Source organism: Melitaea cinxia, chromosome 29 (assembly GCF_905220565.1).
Source record: "Melitaea cinxia chromosome 29, ilMelCinx1.1, whole genome shotgun sequence".
NCBI lineage: Eukaryota > Metazoa > Arthropoda > Insecta > Lepidoptera > Nymphalidae > Melitaea > Melitaea cinxia.
Genome location: NC_059422.1, coordinates 5,952,266 through 5,966,077, shown reverse-complemented (window position 1 = coordinate 5,966,077; position 13,812 = coordinate 5,952,266). Strand labels below are relative to the sequence as shown.

Here is a 13,812-nt window from a genome sequence, read left to right as displayed (position 1 = left end):
CAGTAGCAACCTTACAGAAGATCACAGCTAAATAACACTTGACAAGTAGTGTTGTGTTCTTGTGAAAGTAAGGTTTATAGAGCTCATGGACAGGGTCGGAGATAAGGCTGGCGACGCGCTTGCGATGCTTCTAGTATTGCAGGCGTCTAAAAGCTACGGTAATCGATTACCATCAGGTGAACCGTACGCTACCGCACGTTTACCGACCTAGTTGTATAAAAAAGCAGTAGTTTATGTATAAGACAGGCTTCTAATGCTGCTTTGATTTCAGATGTCTATCATTTGTTTTATTTACACTAGCTTCTATTCTGTATGTGCATATACAAATATATACTTATTTGTTTAAAATGTTATAGAACATTGCTGTAAATCGCGATAATTAATATTTCTCTGTTGTGTACAGTCCCTACATATTTACCTTCAAGGAATAAAAATTCGATTTATTGTTGGTATACAGAGCAACTTAAAAAAAAAGAATGACCCAAATTACAACATTAATAAAGCTATTTGGATCTAATTTTAACAGTTTAACAGTTGTTAGTAATGCATAGTATCAAAACATTTTCCTGTTTTAAAAATTAAATTGAGACTTATCTCAACTGCACCGATCAATCAATCTCCTACGTGTGTTCTCCACTCTACGTGACATTGGCGGAATCAACCGTGCTTCTCTGGCACAACTGAAAGCCATTAAACCAATCAATCAATCAATCAAAACATTTTGACATTGAGCGTTTTTTTTTTTTTAATGAAAATACCTACAAATCAAGTTTTATTTCTTGGAGGTGTCATGATTGACATAATAATTGTATTATATATTTGCTGATATAAAAAAAAATGTTAATGTCTAAAAAGTTTCTGTAATTTTTGTAAATAAATATTTAAGTAATGGTGCCATTATCGTTACCATTTTTTTTGTAGTTTTTAAATTTTTTTCGAAACGAATTTAGCTATTTTAAACGTACTTAATTATTGTCTATTGTATCAATCGAATAAGTTTGATCATTATGTATGTATATCTAAATCATTAAAATTTAAAAATGAGATTATAATTACGAATTATAATTGTTAATTTAGTTGAGTAAATTTGTAAGGTCCTTAATTATTATTTTTTTAAGACTTAACTGAAAATGTTGTTTTTATTTTCTCAATTAAAACATCACGATGTAAAATTTATTTTGAATTTTATTTTTTTTATTTGACACCATTGTGGTTTGTATACAGTGATCGTAATTTTATTATGACCATGTTTGAGTTCATTCAAGTTTCCACTATAACGAATATGTATGCATGTGTGAATTGTTGCTTAACACATTACTGTTTCTTTTTTTTTATATTCACATGGTTTTTATGGCACATGTTTATAATTATTTTTTCTTTCTATTATTTAGCTGTTATTTTTCATGGTTTTTAATGATTATGATGTGTTGTTTCCGTAACAGCTACTTAATAGATTGCGCGCAGCTGTGTATATCGTCCTGTGGGGCTCAAAAACTACTATTCCAATGTTTTTTTTTTTTATTTCCAAATACTTTGGAATGGTATTTTAAAAAGCTAGGATGCAATTTCAATACATAACCGCTGGGTCTTTTTCGCTTTGTGAAATTGGTGGCGGGAGCTTTGTGGTTCGGATCGTCATTACGAACAAGGTTCATCGAACCAACTAATCAACCAACCAACTGACCAACCAACCGACCAACCGACCGACCAACCGACCAACCGACCAACCAACCAACCAACCAACCAACCAACCGACCGACCAACCAACCAACCGACCGACCAACCAACCGACCGACTAACTAACCAACCAACCAACCAACCAATCAATTAAAGTTCGATATGCTGGTTCGTTTTGATGTATCGGAAGTGCGGCGGTGGTACGAAATATTCACCAGTCTTGAGACTTATAACAAACTAATTTATTTCAATGATGTGTCAAGAAAGGTTCACATTTTTACATGCAATGGTTTTTAATTATTATTTTTTTTCATAATAATGGCATTGCTGTAAATATTTTAAAATAAAATTATATGTATTTTTATTGACACATGATAGAAATGAAACATAGAGAATGTTGTAGAAAGAACGAGCAAAAATATTTTAATTTCGTTTTTTTTCCTACCAGGTTAGTAATTAAATTTAGCCATTTTAAACAGAGGTTGTATAAAAGTAAAGCATAGTACAACTTTTAAAAAGAAATCGATATAGGAATTTGATTTGTCTATAATTTCTAAATATTGACAAAATAATTGCCAAATAATGCAACACTGCATTATTTGGCTTTGTCGGAGGTAAAAAGTTGTTTGAAACAAATCTTGATCGTTCTTTCTAAAATAATACCGTTCAAGGGAAGAGTTTTTACAATTTTGAAGTTATCAAATTGAAAGCCAAGTATAAACCATAATGACACAATCATAAAAAAATACATATTTTGGTACATGGTACTAAAAATGTACTCAGTATATCAAATAATTATATCCAAAAAAAAAAAACCAAATTGTTTTCTGTTTAATGCAATCTCATATTCAAGAATTTATATAAAAACATGTCAACGTGTCAAATAATGTTACTATTTTTTCCTATATGTCATAGTTGCTATAAAGCATTCGATTGATTACTTGTTAACACTTAATAAATATTTTATTCTCTTCCCTCGTACGGTCTCTATGTAAATTAGATTCGACCCCGCCACGTCTAGCCTCATAGGAACGACGACACACGGCTGTGCGACTCAATAGGATCGTATTGCAGGTCGACAACGGCAACGGACACCCGGGCAAGTGACAACCGTCACGCCACATCCCGTAACTGCGTGTGTCGACGTTCCTCATCAACAAACGGACCTCACTAGTGTAGTGTAATTACTACCGGTTTTATTTGTTTAATAATTATTTTATTTACTTTCTAATTTTTTTTCCCACTCGTGGTTCACGCCATCGGTTTGAAATACTGGATTCGTTGACCAATTAGAATGCGAGCATATGACGCTACAAATCTAGCAGCCAATCAGAGTTGAGTTCGTTGAAATTAATTTGAAATGATTGGATTTCTAGTATTCGAAGCCGGTGACACGCGACGGTTTCGAGTCGTGTTGCTTTGGGCGTTGTTTTAGTTTCATCATTTTTTATAATTAGATTTTTTTCATTTTTCCAAAAGAAAACATTCTCTCTCTAGAAACGTGTTTTTTTCTAAACGGATCAGTTAAAAAATTGATGAAACTAACGGTTTTATTTTTTTATTAAACGAAATTGTAAATATGGGAATCAATATGTCACTTTATTTTTCTTTCTCAATTCGTAAATGTATATAAAATTAATTATAATAACAAGTCGCGTCTATGTCATTCTAACGCCTGCATTTCGGATATACGATAATATTAGCCCAATGTTTCGACTGATCAACGTTGGTTCCACTTTGTTCACTATTATTAAAATTGTAGTTGTTTGATCAAGTTATGAGAGATCAGTGATAATAATATTAATATTTAAAAATATATCGAATATTGAACGGAATTTTTTTAACATACACTTTTCAAAACTATATTCTTATATAATAAATAAGTCGTCAATATTTTTTTCTGAATAATACGGATGTAACAGTAAATGTATCTGTACGTTAAAACTTTATGTTCCAAATATTCGGTATGTGAATATTTAAATATATAATCAAGTTCCTTGTGTGCTTTTATATCTATAGAATATTTTTCCGAAAATAATTTAAAAAAATTAAAGATTTTTTTTTAAAAGAGCTACATTTCGCTATGCCTTAACAATAATAAATAAATTTCAAAGCCTTTAATGTTAATATAGTTAGTATCATAATACAAAATAGTTATTGAAATCTTTATCACTTATGTACTATTTTGAAATGTCTTTATATACTGGATATATTAGAATGTGTATATAATATATCCAGTATAAAAAGATCTGTATGAAAGTAGTCATTTTAACGCCTCACCGAAGCACAATGTTCACATTTTTTTGTATATACATAATTGTACGATACATAGCAATAATAGGAAGTGATCTAGTGATGTAGATAACCTAAAGTACTAGACTGAGACTAACATATTATATTGGTTATCGCGTTGATACCAAAATAGTACCCAAAATTATTTAAATTTAGTTCCAATAACTTTTTTCTTTTAAATGTACATATTAGTAAATTTAATTTAAGTGTTTAGTGTATTTTTTTAATGAAAAAATGGTCACATGTAAATTTTTTTTGTCTGTTAAGTGACTAATTTAGGATTTAATAGTTTAGGGGCGGCGAAGTATATTTTTTTCAGATCTAGCAGCCCCGTGACTTAAATTTCTTTTTTTTTTAAATATAGATATCTTAGTTCAGATTAAAAATGTGGCTGTGAAGACCACTACAGTTTAATTTTTTTTAGTTATGTTAAGATTATTTTGGTATGTGACGATTCTTATGATACATTGTCGATTTAATTTAGGTGCATTACTATAAATTAAGGTATAAATTTTAAAAATGTATAAAAAATATTAATTAAGTGAACGAAATGTGTCCGTGTAGGTTGCAAGTTTAATGACATTATATTTAGTCAGTTGCTGGCAGTTGTTTGCAAGCCAGTGACTGGCAAAGTCAGCCTTACTCATGTCCGTTATAAATCTTACGTCCGTGTGGTCACCCTTTGTGGTTAGTATTGATTAGTCAAATAGTTAAATAGAGCCTAGCATCGAGCCTTCGTTGCATTGAAGACTTAAAAATCGTTGACACATTTTCTTCTTAGGGCGAAAATTAAAAAAAAAAGTTTTAAAAAGTATATTTTAGTTGTAGACGTCAATCATAAAGAAGGTGTCATTTTTTAATTATAGATGTAAGTGTAAATTTTGTAAATTATAAAAAAATAAAAACGAATTTTCGTATCTTAGTAGGCGTTAGCGTTATTTTTTTTTCGATTGTTGAAAACGAATCGTGTATATTTGGTAATGAAAACCTAGATTCGTACTGTCGATATTATTTCGAACAAAGTGGGACAATGTTTATTATTAACAATATTTATTGATAATTAATAAAAAAATATACTATTAATACTGTACGATTGAATTATCTAAAGAAATATAGGGTAACGGCCGCGTTCTTAATATGTGATTATATGAATCAGGTAAAATGGTTGTACTCCTTGTTGTCTATATGTGTATTGTGCGTTCGATAGTCGCCCTATAGCTTTTGTACAATTATTCCGCTCATCTCGGTCGCAAGCCCAGGCGACCCGTTAAATGTTGACCAAAAAATGCCTAGAACGTATGCTACATCAAAGTATTATGAAATTTAAACATAAAAAAAAAAAATAGTATCTATACTATATTTGGAACTTTATTTTTCATTTTTATTTCTTGCCCTCCTGACGACCCAAAGTATTTAGCTTAAACTACTCGAAATGTGTATATCTGTGGACTTATTTTCGTACATATGGTCAGTTATTATTTTATAATTTTAAAATAAATACTTTGGTTGTGTTGTTAGGAGTTTTAGTACTATAAAACGTCTTTAAATAAAAGGAAAAAACGTTTGTTTTTTACTACACTATATTTGTTTTCTTTTCTTCAACCAATTTACTCTATATGCATCATTGAATGGAATTTACACCTGAAATTATTGGAAATCAGATTACACAGAATCATATGACTTGGTATTACTTATTGGAAGTAAAAACTACAGTTAAAAATTGAAAAAAAAAATCGCGAGTTTTAATCAAACTATTTCTATTTAATGTTGATTAAGATTTGAAGTCTTAAATTTTTAGTAAATTATTTTGTAGATACATGACAACACTAAACAAAGTAATTAGGCTGGTTTTAAAATATATAGTTTAATTACATGCAAAAACAGAAAAAAATATATGGATGTGTAGTAATTATCAATAATTGAGTTGAGGCATGGCAGAAAATCATTGTGCTTAAAATCTGGAGAAGTCAAATGGTAAGTAAGTATATTAACCTTACAAAATATAGTAAATTAATCTTTTGACCGCCATAGTCACCTATACTTGACAAGGGCTCGCGAGTCCTGTGCGCCAACGACGCCGACGTCTATAGGCGACAAAAAACCCGGACCACAAAAATATTAAATTATTAAAAAAGTATTTCTAGTATTTTAATTCAAAATTTCTGAAAATAGAATATCCCTGCAACATTTGAGTATAAAAAACAAGTCTTAGAGATACATGTACTGAGAAACATTGAAATAAAAACATGCATTATTATTCCACGTAAATGATATATCCAGAACGCCGAAGTTGTCTATAGTTGACCGCTAGGGATGTGACACAAGAGGTATAAAAAAATAAATATTTACAATATACACACACCGTCATCTGTTCCTAAAGCAAGCAACTTAATGCTTGTGTTATAGATAACAGCCGACTGGTATAGCTACATATTTTTTTTATAAACTTACATATAAATAATACATAAATAAATAAATATATATTACACCCAGATTCGGGGTGGGAATCGAATCCAAAACCCCCGGAGCAGAAAGCAGGGTCACTACAAACTGCGCCAATGGGCTAGTCAAAATGGTATAGATGTTTTTTAAGCTATTCAAAATTGAATTCAAACGTGTTATATTTTTTATAAATAATTTGATATTTGAATAAAACAAAACTATCAGCTAACACATAAATAGCAAATGAATAAAAAAATCAAATCAACTAAAATCAATCAAATTGTCATAATAAATCTGATATCGCAAATCTGGCACATCCCTAGCGTTGTCAAGCATAGACTACCCTACTAGTGGTGACGTCATAAGAGGATAGTGAAAAAAGTAGTGCAGTGCCATAGATGAATTTAAACTAGCTATGCAGTGCTGGAGGGATACCTTAGAACATCGTGGCATTTTGGAATGCGTCGCATCGATGATTTTAATAATATACAATTACAAATTTTAAAAAAATATATCAATTTTTTATTTTTATATACTTTATTGCACTAAAAATAATGTACAGAAAAATTATACAAAAAAGTTGATGGCAAAGGTGGACTTATCTCTAGAAGAGATCTCTTCCAGTCAACCAATGTTCATGAGAGAGAGTGTCATATAGCGGGGAACACAGTGCAAGAATTAATAACGTAATAGCTAAAGAACTGTAATATATTACATACTTACAGGTATAAATACATACACTTACATAGATATATATAGATATAATACATATACATATACACACACACTACTTACATACATATATATATATATATATACATACATACGTACACACATAAATACAAATATATGATATAATATTATAGGTAATTATATACTTACATATTCATTAAGTAGATGATTGTAAATTGAGTTGAGATATAAAATGCTCCTTTAATTTACGTTTGAAGGAAACAAGGGAAGGACTCTTTTGAATGTTTTCTGGGAGTTTGTTCCACAGTAAAGAGGCGCGTACCGCAAATGAATTTAGTTTGAATTTGGTATTGCACTTTGGTACATCCAGCTTTGGTGTAATGCCAGGGCGCCTGGAACGATTAGGAGAGGGTAGGAAGTGGAAACGGGATCGAAGATAAGAAGGAGAGTTTGGGTTACATATGATGCTAAACAGAGTAGAAAGGATATGCATATCACGGCGAAGGCGAATAGGGAGCCATTTGATCTGAGCACGGAAGTGAGAGATACGATCAAACTTTCGTAGGCCAAAAATGAAACGTACTGCGAGATTCTGAAGTCGCTCCAATTTTCTAAGCAGCTCCTCTGTCACATCCAGATAGCATACATCGGCATAGTCAAGGATAGGTAGTAGAAGGGACTGCGCGAGCATATATTTGGTTTTGAAAGGAAGAAAATACTGGAGACGCTTGAGAGAGTGGATCGAGTAATGTATTTTTTTGCTGATTTCATTAACATGAGCTTTCCAAGAAAGGTTGCAGTCCATAATAAGGCCCAAATTTCTAACTTTATCAGCGTAAGGGATTGGGACCCCAGAGTAACAGATTTTAGGGACGGATTCCCATTCCAGTCTGCTTCTTAATCTACTGCTGCCAATAATGATGGCTTGTGATTTAGCAGGATTTACTAACAGACCAAAAGATTTAGCCCAGGCCTGAACAGCCGCAAGATCATCATTTAAAATTCGAACAGCCTCATCCAACTCAGTCAGCCCGAAGTGTCGGTATATTTGCAGATCGTCTGCATACAGATGGAAGGGAGAAGTGATAACACGTGAAACATTATTAATAAAGACAGAAAACAGTAAAGGAGATAATACGCCACCTTGTGGAACGCCAGCAGTGAGGTCCATCCAATATGATGAGTTATCGTCAAGAGTCACACACTGCTGGCGTCCAGAAAGATAAGAGTGAAACCAGTCAATAGCTGTGGGAGAGATATTAACAGCTCGCAAGGTACCAAGAAGAATATCGTAGTCAACAGAGTTGAAGGCACTGCTGAAATCCAGTAGAATCATGGCAGTGAGCTTGGTTTGATCCATCGCACACCGCACATCTTCTGAAACATTCAGCAGCGCTCCGACAGTGCTGTGGGATGGACGGAAACCGGATTGAAACGGACACATGAGGTTGTGAGAGGAAAGATGGTTGTAAATTTGATTATGGACGACGGATTCTAGGACTTTGGAGAGAAGAGGAAGAATAGATATGGGACGGAATTGAGAAGGATTAGTAGGATTGGTGGTTTTAGGAAGGGGTATGACAAGGGCTTTCTTCCATAGTGAAGGAAAGACATTGCACGTAAGTGAAAAGTTAATAATGTGTGTTATTACAGGTGCAATGTCCTCCAACACAGGAAGAATCATGCCGAGGCTGAGGCTATCACTACCAATAGCTTTTGTTGAAATGGAGCGGACATGCTTCTTGATAGTTTCTTGCGAGACTGTTTCAAAAGAAAAGAGAGGTAGGTCAGGTGAAACAAGAGTAGATAAAAATGAAAGAGTAGATGTTTTTGTGTTGGAGTCCACAATTATAGGAGGAGTAATGAAGTAAGTATTTAAAGAGTTGAGATCCACGGAACTTTTACAAGTTACCGTGGATTTGCCCACACCTAGTGACCTCAGGAATCTCCAAGCTTGCGCTTGGCAGAGACCCTGCATTGAAGAGTGGATGTAACGGCGTTTAGCATCCCTGCACAATCTGTTGCAGATGTTACGAAGTTTTTTGTATACATTCCAGTTTTCTTCGGTTGGATTTTTCTTATTTTTTGTTTTTGCTCTATCGCGTTTAGCCATTGACCTTTTGATAACAGGTGTTAACCAGGGAGCAGGAACATGTTTAATACGCACAGGTTTTACTGGTGCGTGTGTATCGTAAATTCTAATTAGTTCAGCAGTAAATGAGCTGACCATTTCGTTGATATTGTTTGCCGCAAGTATAGTGGACCAATCAGTGTTTTTAATATCCTCTCTCAAGCGTTCTAAATCCATATGCTTAAAATTTCGCTGAAAAAGAACTTTACCTCTAACCTTGGGTGGGCGAACTTTATAAGCAAGAAAAATAAGGTCATGGTGTGAAAAAGGGGCTGTCATCTGCCCATGAGAGATAGCAAGGTTAGGGTTAGAGATAAAGATAAGGTCAATGAGTGAAGGTCTGCAGTTGGGAAAGTAATGTGTAGGTGCGGTAAAATTAAGAGTCTGGAGGTTAAAAGATGACAAGATGGAATTTAAGGTGTTAGTTCTCATATCATTTTTGAGTAAGCATGTATTGAGATCACCCATGCAAATCACATGATCGTATATGGGAACCAATCTCTCTAGAATATCTTCGAGTGTGTCAAAGTAATTAATTTTGTCACTAGGACAGTACAAAACGCCGAGCAGTATTTTTTTGTGACGAGCTTTTAACTCTAAGAACAGATATTCCAGAGAGCCAGTCGCCTGAGAACTAGATGCGCAAACAACACTGGCGTGAATGTGGCTGCGCAGGTAAATGCCCACACCACCACCACCTCGATCAGCACGGTCATTTCGGTATAGTTGGTAGCCCGGAATAGAACAGTATGTGGATGGGATTGAGGGATTGAGCCAAGTTTCAGAAACGAGGACACCGTCGACTATGCCGGTGCTAAAGGATGTGAGAAGATCCGAGTAATGAGCCATTATGCTCTGCGCATTGATATGCACAAAGGAGAGAGAGTTAAGGTCTTTAAAAAAAACCTTTGATAGTTTCTCTTCTAGTAAATCAGAATCAGATAGCATAGAGCTAAAACTATTTTCAGCGCTTGCGTATTCATCCGAGGAACAAGTTATATAATCATCGTCAAACATGATATAAAAATATTAAATATAAAGTAATAAAATGTATGTATAGATATAAAAATAAATAGCTTAAAAAAGTTATACTAATAATAATAAAAATATTAAATAATATATATATATATATATATTATATATAAAAGAAATAAAAATTAATAATAAAAAAGATGAAAAAAAAAATTAAAAAAAAATAGAATTAAAAATTAAAACTACAAATAGCACTATACCTCACGCATAAGTTGACTTGACACATAAATATTAAATGTAAGATTAATATACACACTTATTTGAAAAAGTTATACAAAAAAAAGATAATTTACAGAAGCACCATAAGTTTTGCAGTGAAACGAAACGCAACTTGAATGACGTTAACCTTTAAACTACTTTGGCAAATGACAGCTGACAGTTTACAATTTTATGTTTGTTGTTATTTATAATTTCTCTGCTTTGTTGTTTTAGATTACATAAGTTTTTTCGCGCCTTAGTGGTTTTGGCTAACACACGTATTAGAGAGATTTTGGTGTTTTATTTTCATTTCTTTCGTTAATTTACTGTAAAAATAGTCTGTTTTTTATAATTATTGTATTCTACTCTCATTACTGGTTGTTGTAAGTGTTTGTAGTTAGTTATTTATTATTTTTGTAAACTTAAATTTATTTTAGTTTAGAAATAAGTTTTTTAATTCAATATGGAGGTCGATCGACCTCCCGATCCCCCCGATCCTGGGATTTTTAACAATATCCCTGATCCCTCTTTATCTAATTCATCTTCCGAATCTCGTAAACGACCGAATGAACATATTTTAACTGATATAGCATCTAAGAAAATAATTGTCAACCCGGCCACTGCAAATCCGTCCATCCAATCCATTTACGTACACCCATCTTTCTCTGAAGGTCCTAAAAAATACTCAGGTGATGATAAAGGCCCCTTCATCGTTCAGGTGTCACGGGAAGTAACTGAGCCCTCCTCAGGTACTACTCTCCGTGCGATACAGTTTGGGCAATTTTTACATAAACATAAAATCAGCTCCGTCGTAAAAGACGGAGTGAAAAATCTAGGCAGAAATAAAATCTCTGTTCAATTTGATTCCGCTGATGCAGCTAATTCATTTTTAAATAACCCCATTCTAAGCCTCTGCAAATATAATGCCTTTATCCCGACATATAATATATCTCGAATGGGTTTAGTTAAAGGAGTTCCCGTGGACTGGTCGATGGAGGAATTCGTCGACTCATTAGAACTTCCGGCTGGATGCGGTGAAGTTGTGAAAGCGAGACGTATGAATCGCAAAGTTCTCAATGAGGGAGTCATCACCTGGGTTCCTACCCAATCCATAGTTTTGACCTTTAGGGGACAAATATTGCCCACTAAAATCTTCTCCTATCACACTGCCCTTCCTGTAGAAACCTACAACCTTCCTACTATCATGTGTCTCAGTTGCTGCCGCTACGGACATGTTAAAAATCAATGCAGATCGAAACCGAGGTGCTACAAATGTTCACAGCAACATGGTGGAGATTCATGTGATGTCACTAAGGACAATGCTTCTTGTGTTCATTGCTCAGGAACGCATTTCGCTACAGACAAAGGTTGCCCTGAGTATTCGCGACAACACTCGATTAAATTAGAAATGGCCGCTAGTAATAGTTCATATTTCGAAGCATCCACTAAATTTCCTCCTGTTCGTAGATCCTACGCGGAGATAACTAAAGAAGTATCCTCCCCGTCCTCACATATTTCTCTAAACCCCCACAATGCCAGCCCTTCCTCAAACAATTCCATCTCCTCCTACCGCAAAACCGTAGTCCGTTCTTCTCGCCCCTCTTCCGCTCTTGGGAAAGGGTACGATAGACAAGCCCACCAAGCCATTATTGGCAGCTGTCCTTCCACCACTCCTAACGGTTGCGCTATTAATGAAAACAATAACACTCCTTCCTTTAGAAACTCCTCAAACCTTTTAGAAATGCTTACTGAACTCATCCTTAGTATGGTTGTTTCATGCAGTGATGTTCCCCTACCGTCCAACGTTGCCCTTAACCTTTCCAAACTAGCTAATTTTGCTAATAATGTTTCCGACCAGCTTCCTTCAGTGGAACTGCCAGAGCATTCGTCCTAAAAAACATGAACTCATTTCCCTCATCAATCAGCATAGTCCGTCCATTATTGCCATCTCTGAAACGTGGTTAGTTCCTGGTTCTCGGTTTCGGGTCCCAGGTTTCTCCTGTTTGAGAGATGACAGAAGTGATGGATATGCAGGTTGTGCCCTTTTTATCCGCCATTTTATCCCATTTTCTCAAATCCCCCTCCCTCCCAGCCAGCACTTTAGTGCTGTTGCTGTGAGATCCTTAAACATTTCTATCCTTTCTATATATATACCTCATCCTTCTTCTTCCCTTTTTCCAGATCTTCACTCTGTCTTTTCCATACTACCTCCTCCTGTCCTTATAATGGGTGACTTTAACGCTCATCACACTGCATGGGGCTGTCATTCCTGCGATAGATATGCTCACTTATTGGTGGACATTGTTGATGATGCCAATCTTTGCATCCTTAATGATGGTTCCCCTACTCGTAGGGTTTTCCCTTCGCAAAACCCCGGGTCTGCAGTAGATTTGTCCTTATCGTCTCCCTCTCTTGCTTCACAACTTTCATGGAATATCCTTTCTTCCACTTTTGGCAGTGACCACTTTCCTATCGTCTTATCTCTTAATCAAAGTTCCACTTCTTCTATTATCTCAAATCCTAATCCCCTATTAAAATATTCCCTCAAAAATGTAAATTGGTCTGACTTTGCCAGTTCTGTTGATGACATATTGGACGCTATCCCAGGTTTTATAGGTGTTGAAAATGTCATTCTCTGTTACGAATCATTTGTCAATGCTCTTACAACTGCCGCCGATTTTCATTTTCCTAAAAAACATTTTCCCAAAAAACAGGTGCTCTCCACTCCCTGGTGGGATGAGGAATGCACTCGTGTATCTAAACAAAGAACAGAGGCAGAGTCTATGTATTCTGTGTCTATGTCCCCTTCTAATTTTTTAAATTATAAACGGTTAGACGCTAAATTGAAAAGATTAGTGTCTAAAAAGAAAAAATGCTGCTGGGTTGATTTTTGTGAATCACTTTCTCCGCGATCTCCTTCTTCAGTAGTTTGGACAAAACTTAAAAAATTTCGTCGTTCCCTCATTTCAAGTAATAATTCTTCTAATGATCCATCAGAATGGCTTAACAATTTTGCTGACAAACTTGCTCCTCCCTTTGTTCCTCACCAGAACAACTTTCTTCCTTCTCTTCCAAAACCTATCTCAGACGAAATGGATGCTCCATTTTCCTTCTCTGAGCTCCAGTGTGCTTTGTCTGGGCTTACAGACTCCTCACCTGGAGAAGATGGCATTCCCTACTCTTTTATAAAAAACTTAAATCATAAATCTCAGGTTATATTTTTAAACATAATTAATGGATTTTATACAACAGGCGTTCTTCCAGACTCTTGGAAAACACAAATAGTTTTACCAATTTTAAAACCAGGCAAAAATCCGTCAGATTCAAATTCCTACAGACCCATCGCC

General features: G+C 34.5%; 1 protein-coding gene across 1 annotated transcript in view; it reads left to right on the top strand.

The window, feature by feature from the left end:
• Nucleotides 1–3,741, top strand: part of LOC123667988 (cyclin-T) — a 31,955-nt gene extending 28,214 nt beyond the window's left edge. Inside the window, exon 9 of the mRNA XM_045601812.1 lies at nt 2,752–3,741. Coding sequence (XP_045457768.1) covers nt 2,752–2,784 — 33 coding nt within the window. The 3' untranslated portion in view covers nt 2,785–3,741. The remainder of the gene's footprint in view (nt 1–2,751) is intronic.
• The last annotated feature ends 10,071 nt before the right edge of the window (nt 3,742–13,812 follow it).